At 39.0% G+C, this 16,618-nt stretch overlaps 1 protein-coding gene across 1 annotated transcript; it reads left to right on the top strand.

The window, feature by feature from the left end:
• The first annotated feature begins 8,662 nt into the window (after window positions 1–8,662).
• Window positions 8,663–9,607, top strand: LOC115077250 (olfactory receptor 13C9-like). The gene has a single exon (XM_029579533.1). The coding sequence runs from the start codon at window positions 8,663–8,665 to the stop codon at window positions 9,605–9,607; it is 945 nt and encodes a 314-aa protein (XP_029435393.1).
• Window positions 9,608–16,618: the final 7,011 nt, after the last annotated feature.

Consider the following 16,618-nt stretch of genomic DNA (forward strand, 5'->3'; position numbering starts at 1 on the left):
CTTAAATTGGCTCTTTTGAAAGTTTACTGTGGTTGATTGCCTAAAATTATGGTCCTAGCTTTACTAGGCTTCTAAATTTAAGGGTCTAAAAAGTATACAGCTACAGGGATGGCATTAGGGTGGTGAAACAAAGTTAGGGGCTTAGCACTGATTTGTTTTAGCACTGGGCACCAATTTAAAGAGGTAAGGCTTAGGCAAATGAATAGCATAGAAACTTAGAAACATGATGTCCCGTAGAAACATGATGGCAAAAAGACACATGCAGCCCTAAATTTAGGACCTTAAGTTTTAGTATCTAAATTTATTAGAGGAGGTAGCAAAATAGCTTTTCCACCATTTTTAATATCATTTGGGGGAGGTGCTCTATTTTGGGTCCATCCCAGATCACTTTTTTTCCTTTTCCTTTCATTGAAAATAAACAGAACATACCCCAACCCTTCCCATTTATTAAAATATTCAGTGACCCTCCCATCGCTCACCCTCCTGACCCCCCCAGGACTCACCAAAATTTCCCTGTCTGCAAGGCACTTTTAAAGTAGTTTTGCAGTCCAGGAATGGTGATGTGAGGGAGATCAGGCTACATTTTTTAATCAGGACTTTGAGATAGTGTGTTGTGGGAAGACAGGGACTGCCAGGGGGAGTGGTGATGGAGATGTTTGTAGGCTTGCTGTTGGCGTGTCTAGATTTTACTGTCGAAGGGGCCAATGCAATACGAGTGCATAGAAAATGGGTGCTCATATTGATCACCCATTTTCCTAACACACGCCCATCCACCTTTCCTGGGCACGCGATTCAATATGTTAATGAAGTGCCATGCTAAAAAGGATGCCCTAGGAATCAATTGTATATCCCTAGCATGTCTTTGTTATCAAGCATTCAGGAGAAGTGGCTGTGTGTGGATTAGGAAAATGGACGCTCAAGATACGAGCGTCCGTTTTCCTAATCTGCGCACAGCCACAGGTTAGGAAACGGACGCCATCAACTGAGCATCTGTTTCCTAACCTGACCACCGTCAAGACTTTTTTATATCATGATGCTGCTTCCTCTGATTCCTCCTACTTAGTATTGCAACGATATTAAGTAGGAGGAACTACAGAAAAGCAGCATTTTCTTCTTTTTTGTGGGGGCTTACTACAATGTTAATTTACCTTAATGACTCATTTTAATATATTTTCATATAACCCCACCTTAAAATAAAAAGTGTCTAAAGCTGGGTCTCTGAAGCTTCACCAGTTACACAAATGGTCAAACAGATGGTGTAGTGGACCTGCCTCAGAGGCAAGAGCTGTATTCTCTCTGATCATCTTCAAGCCCACACCCTGGGATCTTGTAAATCAGCTACACTAAAAAAGGTATCTCTTAAAAAACAGAACTTTTATTTTCTTCTGGGGCTACCAACAGTCAAGACCACATTAATAATAATAATAATAATAATAATAAAAATACATTAACAAAGATGATTCGCAGGAATCACAGAACAAAGATAAGCAGCACATCAAAAGATACACAACCTATTACATTTCTCCTCCTCTATCACGTTATCAAGTTTATATTCTGGTACTCCACCCATCCTGAGTATTTTAATCACTGATTAAAAAAATCCCAACTGCACTCACATCCCTTCAATACATTCTTCTTGGCAAGTATCTCAGCAGTAGGGTTCAGCAAAGTCATCATCTAACCCCGTAAGGAAACGGTGGAACATTTATCCTTCTAATCTTGGCTGGGCTGGGCAAATCCAACAGATACATCAGGAAAGGACCCCTGCTAAAGACCAAATCTTACTGCATCTCTCAGATTTTACTGCAGCGGAAAAGAAACCCATCTCCCCTTTGAACACTGCCTATTTTAACTCAGGGTACACTCCCCTTAGAAGTCCTTGGCAACACAATTACTTAAAGAGGGCAGCCAAGAACCATTTCTTCCTTTCTTGAAATATGAAAGCTCACCTTGTAACCCAAGGTAGAGATTACGTTTAAACATTTTAGATTTAAGTAAACAGGCAAATTCTACAGGAAAGGATCTGAATTAGGGCCTGGGCCATATGAGTATAAAGAAATGATGTGATTTCTTCAAGATCCTACCAAGAGTGATATAAAGGGGTGAAGGAACTGTGGTCATCGTGAGGCCAATTTTCAAATGGTGTAGGATCCTTTGGGAGGTGACTTCCTAAAATGGTCCTTTTGAAAATGTATGGGGCTGAGTGTCTAAATTTAGGGTTCTAGTTTCATTCGGTCCCTAAATTTAGGAGACTAAAAAGTGGGTAGCTTCATGAGTAGACTTAGAGTGAGTTTAAAATGTTAGGAGCTTAGCACTTATTTTCAGCACTAGGTATTTAACTAATGCCTCCTATATCAAGGCAAATGAATTGTGGTCCTAAAATTTAGGGAGCTAAGATTTAGGTGCATTTTTAGTGAAAAGCTAGGATCTTAAATTTGGAAGAAAATAGTCACTTAACTTAGGGGACTATTTACTAATGATATTCTCCCATTGTGTATATCTGGGGAAAATCCTAAATAAATATGGTGTTTAGGTATCTAAATTTAGAAGCTCAGCTTTTTTTAATGCTTCAGCGTCTCCTTAGGGAGCTTGCAATGCATGCTCGAGATAATATCAGCAAGAAAAATAAATACAGTCTGTCATCACAAGAACCTTCAGCAGTAATTAATATCTAGGGACAATTATCTCATTGTAATCTTAATGCACAGTCAGGAAGTGATTAAAATGAATGGATATAAATAATAGATGGAGGTGATAAAGAATGGGGTCCATTCTGAGATTGTAGGGGAGTAAGGAGCAGGAATATAGATAAGAACAAGCTAGAAGAAAACAAGAGAGTAATGCAGGTCAGGCAGTCAGGTTTGTGAATGAATCTAATGAGCAAGCATGAAAGCTCAGTTTCACCCTGCCTAGAACTGGAGCTGTCACTATAGTCTACCATTGTATCTATGAAGTAGGATTGATTGAACGAGAGTTATCATCTAGTTCCATGTCATAAAAGGGCAGGATAAATCAGAATTGACTTCTAGTGAATTCATTACAACCCAGATTCATCCGACTCTTTCTGGGAAATTTTTGGAACTCCAACTCAAATTCAATCTAACTTGTGGGGAAATCTGAATTGCTTTTTCTTCAATCCCCTTGTATGTAGTTTTTTTGTCTCTGTGCATGCTATTTCTCATTTTCATATTTTCCAGTTCAGAATTTTTATATAAATTTACTCAAATTGCCTTGCCTTGCTGGAAATATAGGATGATGTCTCATTAGGAAAGAAGCTCTTTTATTTAACATAGAAGATCAATATCTGGTGAGTATCCATTTTAGAATTAACTGCTCATATGACATGAATGAACATCTAGGTTAAATAAAGGAAGTGAAGTCCAGCAAGACTTATATCTTAGTGAGTGAAGTCAAGCAAATAAGAATTTAATCTGAGAATCATAGTATTATTTCTTTTTTTTCCAAAATTTCATATTCCACTTTTGTACCAGTAATGGTCTCAAAGCAGATTACAATCAATATTAAGGATTTACAAGTATATTCTTAGTTATTTAGAATTTCAGATGTCTATTGAATGTTTTCAACTTTTAATTGCCTTCCAGCATTCTTCTCATGCTAGCATATAGGGGAGGGCAAATAGTGTGCATGTGTAATCAATTCTAAACCAGTGAGAAAAAAATAATTCCTTCCTGTCCCAAAATATGGTGATCAGTATCAGTAATCAATCTGTATAAGAAGAACAGTCCATATATTTCAATGCTTTAAAGTTATGCAAAATATTCATTACAATACAGCATTCATTAAGCTCATGTTATGGAAGCTGCATCTGAAGAACCATTATACATATTTCAGTGAAAGAGCTGAAGACATGGCAGTGCATTATGACAGAATAAAGGACACTCCTGTATATATTACCTGACTTTGGTAAGATGCTTCTCTGCTACAGGACACACAATTTATTTATTTAAAATCTTTTCTATACCGTCGTTTAGTAAAGCACCATCACAATGGTTTACAATGAGGCACGTAAATATATATTTGGTGAAATTCTTATTAACAATGTGCCATAATATTTATCGGTAACCAGTATTCACAATATAAGGTAAATGTTGTGTGATCTAGATCTTGTTCTTTTTAATTGTAAATAGGAAAAACAAAACAAAACATACAATCATTGCACTTTGTACTATAGTTTTCTTAAGTTATTCTATTTTAATGTTAAGTAAAATGATAATGTATAGGTATAGGTGTGGTATTTGGTGACTTTAGCTTGTTCATTTAGACTTCAGAATCTCCATTCTCATTGTAGAATGCTTTCTTGAAAAGCCATGTTTTCAAACTTTTTTTTAAAGAGTTTTAGATCTCTCTGTAATCTTGTTTCCAGTGGCAATGAATTCCATAGTGCTGGTCCGGCTAATGATAGGGCTCGTTCTCTGACTTGGGTCAGTTTTGCTGTCTTGATTGATGGGATGGGTAGTAGAGCTTTATTAGCTGATCTGAGATTTCTTTGTGGGACGTGTAGGCGTAGTGCTGTGTTTAACCAGTCTGCTTTATCTTCGTTTATCAGTTTGTGGATTGTGCAGAGTGTTTTATAGTGCACTCTTTGTTCTATTGGCAGCCAGTGCAATTCGGCAAGTGTTTGGGTGATATGGTCTCTCTTGCTTTTTCCAGTAAGTATTCTGGCAGCAGAGTTTTGTAAGATTTGTAGTGGTCTTATTGTTACATACGGTAGTCCCAGAAATAGTGTGTTACAGTAGTCACAGTAGTAATTTAGTGTGTTAGTGTAGTCACAAGTAATTTAGTTGGAGCAAATATAAATTTACTATTGCATATCCTTGGGAGACACAGCCAGACCTTCGACCAGGGGAAAGCACTACAGCCTGTCTCTCCCAGTATCTTGTAAGAGCTGTATTATATAGGTTTAAACCATACAGAGAATGCCTATGGTGATAATCACTTACGCATTATGACAGTGAAATAAACTACTTTAACCTGAAAACACTCCCCACCCACATTGAGGCCCCTCTGTTTCTTAGCCTTGTTTTTGACAGACGTGTCCTGCTTTTTCTGAGTGTCCTTTGTCCTCGATCATTTCATCTCCAGGGGGCAGGGAGAAACTCTGATATCAGTTGAGCCTCTCAGTTGATTACAGATAATCCAAGAATGTGGTCTGGAATGTGGCCTCAGCCATTTGCTATCTGTAATCTCATAACCTTTGAGCATAGGCTTTGCAGAGCCTAAATGTATTCCAGATGTCTTCCAAAGTCTTGAATCTGAGGTCAGTTAAAGGTTTTAGTTGCAAGCAGGCCACAGACAATGAAGGATTCTGGGAGCTGAGTGAGCAATAGCATTAGTTTCCATATTAGGCTGCCCATATATCACTCCAAGATGGAACATTGATGAAAAATACATTGTATGAAGAGAATGCTATTGTTGATGTTGTCCATGGCAAAAAGGAACACAGTAATGTTCTCCACTGGCTCATAATTTTCAAAAGGAAACTCTGCAGGTAGCTTCCCTTTGAAAGGGTAGCTTGCATGCCCATGGTCTTAAACACTGCACTCCACATATGTTTATATCAATTTTATGCATTTGGTTTGGAAGATGAAAACTGATTTAGACTTCACTTTTCTGTGGGAAGTAAACCCTTAGAATTTCCTTCAAATTTAATTCAGAAAAACCTGGGTTTATTCTCTCTGTGAAAGAGTAGCCATTGCCATTTTCCTTATTACACTTCCTTATTAGTGTTAGGATTATAGATAGAGGTTTGGGAAAAGAACCTAGCCTCATGCCCCCCTCCCACCACCGAAAGTGAATCTGTTGGTATAATAAGGGGCAGATTTTCTGATGCGGCTTCATTCTCATCCCAAAAGAAGAACATTGAGGTGTCCTTTCCTTCAACATAAAGAATATGTGCAAAAAAAGCAACAACAAATTCTTGGGAGTTTGATGCATATTTTTATAATATATTGAAGAATACTTGACTATCTTTTCAATTGACATACACAGCTTTGTGAAATAGAATGGGTTAAAATGACAGTCTAGGGGGTCTGAATTTTTGTAAGTTAAGAACATAAGAACATGCCCAGCATTCTGTTTCCAACAGTGGCCAATCCAGGCCATAAGAACCTGGCAAGTACCCAAAAACTAAGTCTATTCCATGTTACTGTTGCTAGTAATAGCAGTGGCTATTTTCTAAGTCAACTTAATTAATAGCAGGTAATGGACTTCTCCTCCAAGAACTTATCCAATCCTTTCTTAAACACAGCTATACTAACTGCACTAACGACATCATCTGGCAACAAATTCCAGAGTTTAATTGTGCGTTGAGTGAAAAAGAACTTTCTCCAATTAGTTTTAAATGTGCCCCATGCTAACTTCATGGAGTGCCCCCTAGTCTTTCTACTATCCGAAAGAGTAAATAACCGATTCACATCTACCCGTTCTAGACCTCTCATGATTATAAACACCTCTATCATATCCCCCCTCAGCCGTCTGTTCTCCAAGCTGAAAAGTCCTAACCTCTTTAGTCTTTCCTTATAGGGGAACTGATCCATTCCCCTTATCATTTTGGTCGCCATTCTCTGTAGCTTCTCCATTGCAATTATATCATTTTTGAGATGCAGCGACCAGAATTGTACACAGTATTCAAGGTGTGGTCTCACCATGGAGCAATACAGAGGCATTATGACATTTTCCGTTTAATTCCCAATATTCTGTTTGCTTTTTTGATTGCTGCAGCACACTGAACCGATGATTTCAATGTGTTATCCACTATGATGCCTAGATCTCTTTCTTGGGTGGTAGTATATGGAACCTAACATTATGTAACTATAGCATGGGTTATTTTTCCCTATATGCATCACCTTGCACTTATCCACATTAAATTTCATCTGCCATATCTATGCCCAATTTTCCAGTCTAACAAGTTCTTCCTGCAATTTATCACAATCTGCTTCTGATTTAACTACTCTGAACAATTTTGTATCATCTGCAAATTTGATTACCTCACTCGTCGTATTTCTTTCCAGATCATTTATAAATATATTGAAAAGTAAGAGTCCCAATACAGATCCCTGAGGCACTCCACTGTCCACTCCCTTCCACTGAGAAAATTGCCCATTTAATCCTACTCTCTGTTTCCTGTCTTTTAGCCAGTTTGTAATCCACGAAAGTACATCGCCACCTATCCCATGACTTTTTACTTTTCCTAGAAGCCTCTCATGAGGAATTTTGTCAAATGCCTTCTGAAAATCCAAGTACACTACATCTACCGATTCACCTTTATCCACATGCTTATTAACTCCTTCAAAAAAGTGAAGCAGATTTGTGAGGCAAGACTTGCCTTGGGTAAAGCCATGATGACTTTGTTCCATTAAACCATGTCTTTCTATATGTTCTGTGATTTTTATATTTAGAACATTTTCCACAATTTTTCCTGGCACTGAAGTCAGGCTAACCGGTCTGTAGTTTCCATATCTCCCTTGGAGCCCTTTTTTTAAATATTGGGGTTACATTAGCTATCCTCCAGTCTTCAGGTACAATGGATGATTTTAATGATAGGTTACACAATTTTACTAATAGGTCTGAAATTTTATTTTTGAGTTCCTTCAGAACCTTGGGGTGTATACCATCTGGTCCAGGTGATTTACTACTCTTCAGTTGTCAATCAGGCCTACCATATCTTCTAGGTTCACCGTGATTTGATTCAGTCCATCTGAATCATTACCCATGAAAACCTTCTCCAGTACGGGTACCTCCCCAACATCCTCTTCAGTAAACACCAATGCAAAGAAATCATTTAATCTTTCCGCGATGGCCTTATCTTCTCTAAGTGCCCCTTTAACCCCTTGATCATCTAATGGTCCAACTGACTCCCTCACAGGCTTTCTGCTTCGGATATATTTTAAAAGTTTTTACTGTGAGTTTTTGCCTCTACGGCCAATTTCTTTTCAAATTCTCTCTTAGCCTGTCTTATCAATGTCTTACAATTAACTTGCAAACGCTTATGCATTATCCTATTTTCTTCTGTTGGATCCTTCTTCCAATTTTTGAATGAAGATCTTTTAGCCAAAATAGCTTCTTTAACCTCCCCTTTTAACCATGCCGGTAATCATTTTGCCTTCTTTCCACCTTTCTTAATGTATGGAATACATCTGGACTATGCTTCTAGAATGGTATTTTTTAACAATGACCATGCCTCTTGCACAACTTTACTTTTGTAGCTGCTCCTTTCAGTTTTTTTCTAACAATTTTTCTCATTTTATCAAAATTTCCCTTTTGAAAGTTTAGCATGAGAGCCTTGGATTTGCTTACTGTCCCCCTTCCTTTTTGTTGGATCAATGAAAAATAGTCAAAAGAAGACGTTCCAGCTGCTCTTCCAAGACCGCAAATGACAGTTGTTCAATTGTGTTGCCAAAATCTTTCTGTGGTTATGCTGGTCCATTAAAAGTTGTCAAAAACTGTAAAGGGTGCAGGACTGGCACTGTAATAAGAGCTCTGCAGTAGAGCTGTCTCAGAAATACATTAGCAAGCTGTGGGCTGTCTGTGGCCACTTCAAATTCTGACCCGAGGCAGAGAGTTTTGGCTCTCAAAAGCTACTGAGCAACTGTTTTATTTGTTAACCTTTATTTTTCTGCACTTCAGGTTAAACAGTGAAGAAATGGCACTGGAAAATCAAACCCTCTTGACAGGATTTATCTTCCTGGGATTCTCAGACCTCTCTCCCCAGCTGCAGCGGTTCCTTTTGGCGTTTTTTTTTCTCTTCTACATTCTCGCTGTGATTGGAAATCTGCTCATCTTCATTACCCTCACATTGGATCCTGTCCTCCACACACCCATGTACTTCTTTCTTAGGAATTTGTCCTTCTTAGACATCTGTTTTATGACAGTTACGGTCCCCAAAACACTGGCCATTCTCATGGCTGAGGACAGAAGCATCTCATTCCTTGGATGCGCCTTGCAAATGTATTTCACCTTTTTTTTAGGTAGTGAAGAATTTGTGCTTCTTGGGATCATGGCCTATGATCGCTATGTTGCAATATGCAACCCCTTGCATTACTCCACTGTTATGAACAAGAAAAGGTGTGCTCATATGGCAGTAGGATCCTGGATTATGTGTGCTGTCTTACAGTTCGGACAGACAAGTTTCATATTCAGTTTGTCTTTCTGTAGGTCTAAGGTAATTTATCACTTCTACTGTGATGTTCCAGCCGTAATGAGGTTGTCTTGTACGAACACTTATTGGAATAACTTTGTTCAAATGATTCTCTCTGTGTTTTTCCTGCTCCTACCATTCCTGGTCATTGTGTCCTCTTATGTGTACATTATCTCCACCGTGCTGAGGATGCATTGCAAAGATGGGAGAAGCAAGGCCTTCTCAACCTGTTCCTCTCACCTTGCAGTGGTGACCTTATTCTATGGGACTGCCATGCTTGCATGCTTGAAACCAAATACAAGCACTTCAGATGAGAGAGGTTTTGCCATTTTTAATTGCTTTGTTAGTCCAATGTTAAACCCACTGATCTATAGCCTGAGAAGCAAGGAAGTGAAGGAGGCTTTGAGGAGAAGAATTTGGGGAAAAATGCAATTTCTTTACAGGCAATGACACTTTGTATTGGACCAAAATAAACATTACACAAACATGTTGTAGTAATTGAGGCCACTGAGGTTCCTTCTTTAGAAAATTCTTATGTGGGTATAATAAAAGAGGTCAATATTCCAGATACTATGGGGTGCATTTTCAAGAAAGAGTGAGAACTAGACTCACAAAAGCATTTACATGCTTAAAAATGGGTTTTACGCAAGAGAATGCCTTCCTCCAAATACTTTCAAACACCAATTATAGACATATTTTTTAGCACTATTATTGAATTTGGAAGAAAGCCATCATCCAGTGATAAGTTCACTATAAGGCACAATTTCTTCTCTAATCAATTTCATAGTGTGTATTGAGATGGGTTTTAAGACATGTTAAGATTCATTCAGTTTTTTGATAATTTGTTGAACTTAAAGACACGGTGTGGTTTAAAAATGATCCCAACTGAAAGTTACTGTTACAGATGGTGTGCATAATAAGATCTGTAAAGGGGGAAACTAATTATACAAGTTTGGAATCCTGTTTACAAAGAAATGTGCAATATCTTTGCAATAGTTTACATCAGGGCTAGACCAGTTTTTATTCTGGACTTCAAAGAAGGATTGGTCAGTTTCTCTATAGTAGAGAATAAATATTTGACTTTACAACCAGTCATATGAATATTATTTGAAAAATATTGTCTTTTATAAAAATGTATTTCATTAGAATAGATATGTAATTGGGTTTAGTAAGTAGCTAAATTGAGGGCAGATTCATTTTTTCTCCATCTCTGTCCTAGATAGCATAAATTTTGTTTTTACTGTTTCAATTTCATGGTGTACCATGGTGTCCTATTTCACCTAGAATTCCTAGCCTGAAATATAGGGTTAATGGGGTTAGTTCATCAGCCACGCTAAGCATGGTTTCATTCCAGTCAGTGATAGCAAGCAAGACATTTTCAAATGTTACATGCTCAAGTTGCTTACCTAGTCTGGCATTTAATGCATCAGGATGAATAAAATTACACCTTAAAAATGTTTGTCTCTTATCAAAACTATCTTTTTGATTACTCGCATAGACAGCATTGAAGAATGTTAATTTGTGGTCAGACCAGAGGAAGTTATATATTTGTATCCTAAATCTCTATGATATGTGGGTTTATGAAGACTAACATATATCCTGCTTTATGGGGCAGATTTTCAAAGGGTTATGTGCGTAACATATGCGTGTAAACCTCGATAAGCTGCCCGAAGCTGCCCCTGCACGCGCTGAGCCTATTTTGCATAGGCTCGGCAGTGTGCGCAATCCCCGGGATGCATGCATGTCCCGGGGCTTTCCAAAACGGGCGGTCTGGGGATGTGGCCAGGGGTGTGGCAGTGGTTCGGAGGTGGTCCAGGGGTGTGGTCGAGTGCTCCGGCACAGCAGCCTGTGCCAGGGCATGGCGCGCCAGCAGCTGACCGGTGCACGCAAGTTACGCCTGCCTTGGGCAGTCGTAACTTTTGGAGCAAAGGTAGGGGGGGATTTAGTTAGGGATGGGGGGTGGGTTAGATAGGGGAAGGGAGGGGAAGGGAGGGGAAGGTGGGGGGGGGGGGCGGAAAAAAAGTTCCCTCCAAGGCTGGAAAAAAGTTCCCTCCAAGGCTTTCCCCATTTCCAAGGAACGGGGAAAGCCATCGGGGCTCCCTTCGGGCTCGGCGCGCGCAAGGTGCATATGTGTGCACCCCCTTGTGTGCGCCGAGCCCGGATCTTATAAAATGCGTGCGGCAGCAGGTTGCGTGAACAAATCTACACCTGCGCATATCTTTTAAGATCTGGCCCTATGTGTAGGTCCATGAATAAATTGCTCTCATTCCTTTGCACTCATAATTGCCCAGAATATTTTACATGTTCTGGGGAGTCAGCAGGAGGGGTATTAGTTATTTGAGATGCTGAGATACTGGTGTTGGACTATCCCCTCTTGAGCCTGGTATTAAAAGGCAGCTCATAGCTCTTACCCTAGGGAGAGAGTGGGAGGAGCATTGGTTGTTTGAGATGCTGCCAGTAGACTATTCCACCAGGGTGGAACCAAACTGCTGGCGCTAACCTTCAAAAAGGAGATAGAGCAGCTTTTAAACTAGAACCAAGGGGAAAGCCGACAGTCGCTCAGCAGCGCATGGTTCAGAAAGAGGTATCTTCAAAGGATACTAATGATGCATTAGAAATAGGGCATCCCGACAGTGAGGTTCCAATAATTAGAAAAGTAGTCCAAGTGCCTGTAACTAAAAACTCACCTGAGCTAAAAAATTCTATCAATTAAAAAGCAGAATGAAAATACAAACAAAAAACAAACTTTGAAATGTTCGTATGCTAATGCCAGAAGTCTAAGAAGTAAGATGGGAGAATTTATTTATTTATTTATTTTATTTAGAGCTTTTTTTTAACCGACTTTCTTGATACAAATCAAATCAACTCAGTTTACAGAGAAAAAAGATCTTAACAATACAATAAACATGAAACCATAACTTGATGAAAAAAAAAAGTTACAATAAAACAAGGGAATACAACTGGGAATTGAGAAAGAAGAGGGGGAGAGATCGATAATAAATAGTAAATACTGATAAGTATGTGGGGAGGCTTGAATGGCCTACCTCTAAACTATGTCATGTTTATGTGAACGTAATGCTTGTCTAGGTTTTGCAAAGAAATGCTAGTTTAGATTCTTTAAAAGCAATGCTAGTCTAGGAACAGGGGAAGGCTTGACCGAACAACCATGTCTTGAGTTTTTTTTTAAAGTTAGGAGACAAGTTTCCTGCCGGAGGTCCGGGGGTATGGCATTCCAGATGGAAGGGCCCGCTGTTGAGAATGCCCATTCTCTGATGGATGATTGGTGCACCGCTTTTGTGAATGATGACATAGACTTAATTGGCATCTCAGAGACATGGTGGAAGGAGGTCAACCAATGGGACAGTGCTATACCGGGGTACAAATTATATCGCAATGACAGAGAGGAGCACCCAGGAGGTGGTGTGGTGCTTTATGTCTGGGATGGCATAGAGTCCAACAGGATAAACATCCTGCATGAGACTAAATGCACAATTGAGTCTTTATGGGTAGAAATCCCTTGTGTGTCAGGGAAGACTATAGTGATAAGAGTATACTACCATCCACCTGGTCAAGATGGTGAAACTGACAGTGAAATGCTAAGAGAAATTAGGGAAGCTAACCAAATTGGTAGTGTGGTAGTAATGGGAGACTTCAATTACCCCAATATCGACTGGGTAAATGTATCATTGGGACACACTAGAGAGATACAGTTCCTGGATGGAATAAATGATAGCTTTATGGAGCAATTGGTTCAGGAATCGACAAGAGAGGGTGCCATTTTAGTTCTAATTCTCAGTGGAGCACAGGATTTGGTGGGAGAGGTAATGGTGGTGGGGGCCGCTTGGCGACAGTGATCATAATATGATCAAATTTGAATTAATGACTGGAAGGGGGACAGTAAGCAAATACACAGCTCTCGTGCTAAACTTTCAAAAGGGAAACTTTGATAAAATGAGAAAAATAGTTAAAAAAAACCTGAAAGGAGCAGCTACAAAAGTAAAAAGTGTGCAAGAAGCATGGTCATTGTTAAAAAATACCATCCTAGAAGCACAGTCCAGATGTATTCCACAAATTAAGAAAGGTGGAAAGAAGGCAAAGCGATTATCGGCATGGTTAAAAGGGGAGGTGAAAGAAGCTATTTTAGCCAAAAGATCTTCATTCAAAAATTGGAAGAAGGATCCAACAGAAGAAAATAGGATAATGCATAAACGTTGGCAAGTTAAATGTAAGACATTGATAAGACAGGCTAAGAGAGAATTTGAAAAGAAATTGGCCGTAGAGGCATCTATGTGCCGGTATCAAAGTTACTGTCTCCATGTCAACATTTTAGTTTTAAGTAAAAATGAAAATTCTAGAGGAAAGGTTCTGATTTAGTGCCTTGACCAAATAAGCATAAAGAAATTATGGAGTAGATATGTTCGCGCAACCCGGCGCAAACAAATCTACTCTGGATTTTATAACATGCTTGTGCTGCTGCATGCATGTTATAAAATACAGGGTCGGCGCACGCAAGGCTGCGCAAACTCAGCAGCCTGCGCACGCTGAGCCGTGCAGCCATCCTCCATTCCCTCCGAGTCCGCTCTGAAATCGGAGTGGCCTGGGAGGGAACTTTCCTTCCAGGCCCCCCCACCTTCCCTTCCCTTCCCCTATCTAACTCATCCCCCAGCCCTAACTAATTCCCCCCCCTACCATGTTCCGCCACTGCCATGCCCCCAGAACACCCCTGGGCCGGAACCACGCCCTTGGCCCCACCCATGGAATGCCCCCGACGATGTGCTAGCCACGACACACCCCCAACACGCCCCCCCCCAGGAAAGCTGCCGAGCCCATGCAAGATAGGCTCGGTGTTCGCAGGGGGTGGAAGGGGCAGCTTTTCGGAGGTTACGCGCGTAACCCTTTGAAAATCTGCCCCTATGTGATTTCTTCAAGGTTATACCATCAGTGATTAGAAGGGGTGAAGGGGCTGTAGTTATCAAAGGACAATTTTCAAAGGTAGTTAACCCCCTAAATTGGACTTTTTGAACATTTACAAAGCCTGATTTCCTATATTTAGGTTTCTAGTTTCACTAGGTCCGTTAATTTAGGGCCCTAAAAAGTATGTGGCTACATGGGCGGAGTTAGGTTGGGGTAAAAAATTAGGTGCTTAGTACTTATTTTCAGCACTAGGCACCTAACTAATGCTTCCTATATCCAGGGAAATGTAATGCATTACTACATTTAGGGAGCTAAGTTTCAGGTGGATTTTTAGTGAAAACGTAGGCTTTTAAGTTTGGAAGAAAATAGTCACTTAAATTAGGGGACTATTTATTAAAGTTTTTCTCCCATTATCTGTCTTTGGAAAAACTCCTTAGTAACTATAGCTTGTATGGGCCTAAATTTAGTATCTCAGCTTTTTTTGACTATTGACCTATTTGTGTAAACCACATTGCTTTAACCTAAATGCTTTAATGACTCTCTAGGGAACTTGCAATGCACACGAGATCATATCACCAAGGCAAATGAAGAAAGTCTTAATAAGTCATCAGAAAAACCTTCAGCGGTAATTAATATCCAGGGGCAATTATCTCCAGCTAATTTTAATGCACAGTCAAGTAGAGATTCAAAGGAATATATATATATATAATGAGTAGATGGAGGTGATAGAGAATGATGTCCATTCTGAGACTATAGAGCAGTAAGGAACAGGAATATAGATAAGAACGTGCTAAAGAAGTTAGAAGAAAACAAGGAAGATAACATGAAAGAAACAGAAGGTGAGACAAGTAGGTTTGCGAATGCGCTAGTACGGAATCTATTCAGCATATCAGAAAGCTCAGTTTCCCTGTGCCTAAAACTGGAGCAGTCACTACATTCTACCATTGTATCTATGAATTAGGATTTATTGAGAGAGAGAGTTATCATCTAGCTCCATGTCATAAAAGTGCAGAATATTTCAGTATTGCCTTCTGATGAACTCTTCAAAACCTAGATTCATTGGACTATTTCTGGTGTATTTTTTAGATCTCTGATTCAATCTGACTTGTGGGGAAAATCTGAATTGCTTTCATTAGAGGTAAATATTATTTATTTCCACTTGCATATACATTTTTTGTCTCTTCTGTTTTAATGCATGCTGTTTCTTATTTTAATATATTTCAATTTAGAATTTAGATATAAATTCAAATTTTCTTGCATTACTTGGTTGATGGATATGTAGGATGATGTCCAAAAGCAAAGCATGTTCACGTAGCATTGTCTGAATTATTGAGAAGGTTTCTCAACATGTAAAAATGTTGCTAGCAATAATTTTGCTATGGGTTAAACAATTGTTTGGTTTTGATTATAAATATTGCTACCTTAACATAAGAGCACAGAACTGCAGTTACTACCCTTAATAAAAACACAGGAGTAACTTGAACGGAACTGCAGTTACTACCTTAAGAAACTTGCTTGGCAGACTGGATGGACCATTCAGTCTTTTTATGCTGTCATTACAGTAGTGCCTCCACCAGGAGATATGGGGGGAAACCTGCCACCAATAGCAGGAGGTGTGCTGCAGCAGAAGACATCTCCAGCCCCTGTGTAATAGGGTCAGAAGGGGGTTGTGGGGTTATTTAGAATCTGGGGGAAATGACCCCACAGATTCAATGCAGTTAGTACCCCTGTTCCTGAGCAAGTGACCGAGAATACACCACAAGATGCTGTAACTTTCAACTCAACTTTATTCTTTGTCAAAGGCAAAGAGAGAAAAATGCAATAGCAATCAAAACAACAGCAGAATAATGCCCCACAGTAACAGACAGGAATAACAGTTATATATATATATATATATATATATATATATATACAAATCAAAATAGACAGAAATTTTTTTTAAACAACCAGTCCCCACCCAATGCAAGTATAATATCACTATTGCAGGAACCCCAAAGTTATTTTTATTATCTTTTATTTTTATTATACATAACAAAATATTCAAACAATCCAAGAATACTTATCACTTCTTAAAATATACATAAAAATTTATTTTACAAGTTTTAAATATCCAGTTACAAAAAATGAAAAAATCACTGCGGTTTGATATACAAAAGTAGCATAATCTTCTATTCACGACATTAAAGAACCACAACTTTTCAAATGGATTTTCCATCCACCAGCTGTTAAACTGATACAAAAACTCTCCAAGTGTTTAAGGTAACACAGTCTCTTATATAATGCAAGAATCTTTACAATCTTTAAAGTGGCGGAGTCATCTAAAAGTGTCTTCTAACCCAACGGAGTCACTTAGATAGATCTTCTACCCCAATGGGGTAGAAGACACTTTTAGATCCAACAATAGCAGGATGTCACTTTTGAAATAACACTTATATCAATGTAAACTGCTTATATGATGTAACCATTAAATCCTATATTCAAACTAACATCATAAATGGAAACTTTTTTCTTAGAGGGAAGAGACCTCATATATGAATTGAGAGAGTG

The sequence above is a fragment of the Rhinatrema bivittatum genome, chromosome 16 (genome assembly GCF_901001135.1).
Source record: "Rhinatrema bivittatum chromosome 16, aRhiBiv1.1, whole genome shotgun sequence".
In the NCBI taxonomy this organism is placed as follows: domain Eukaryota; kingdom Metazoa; phylum Chordata; class Amphibia; order Gymnophiona; family Rhinatrematidae; genus Rhinatrema; species Rhinatrema bivittatum.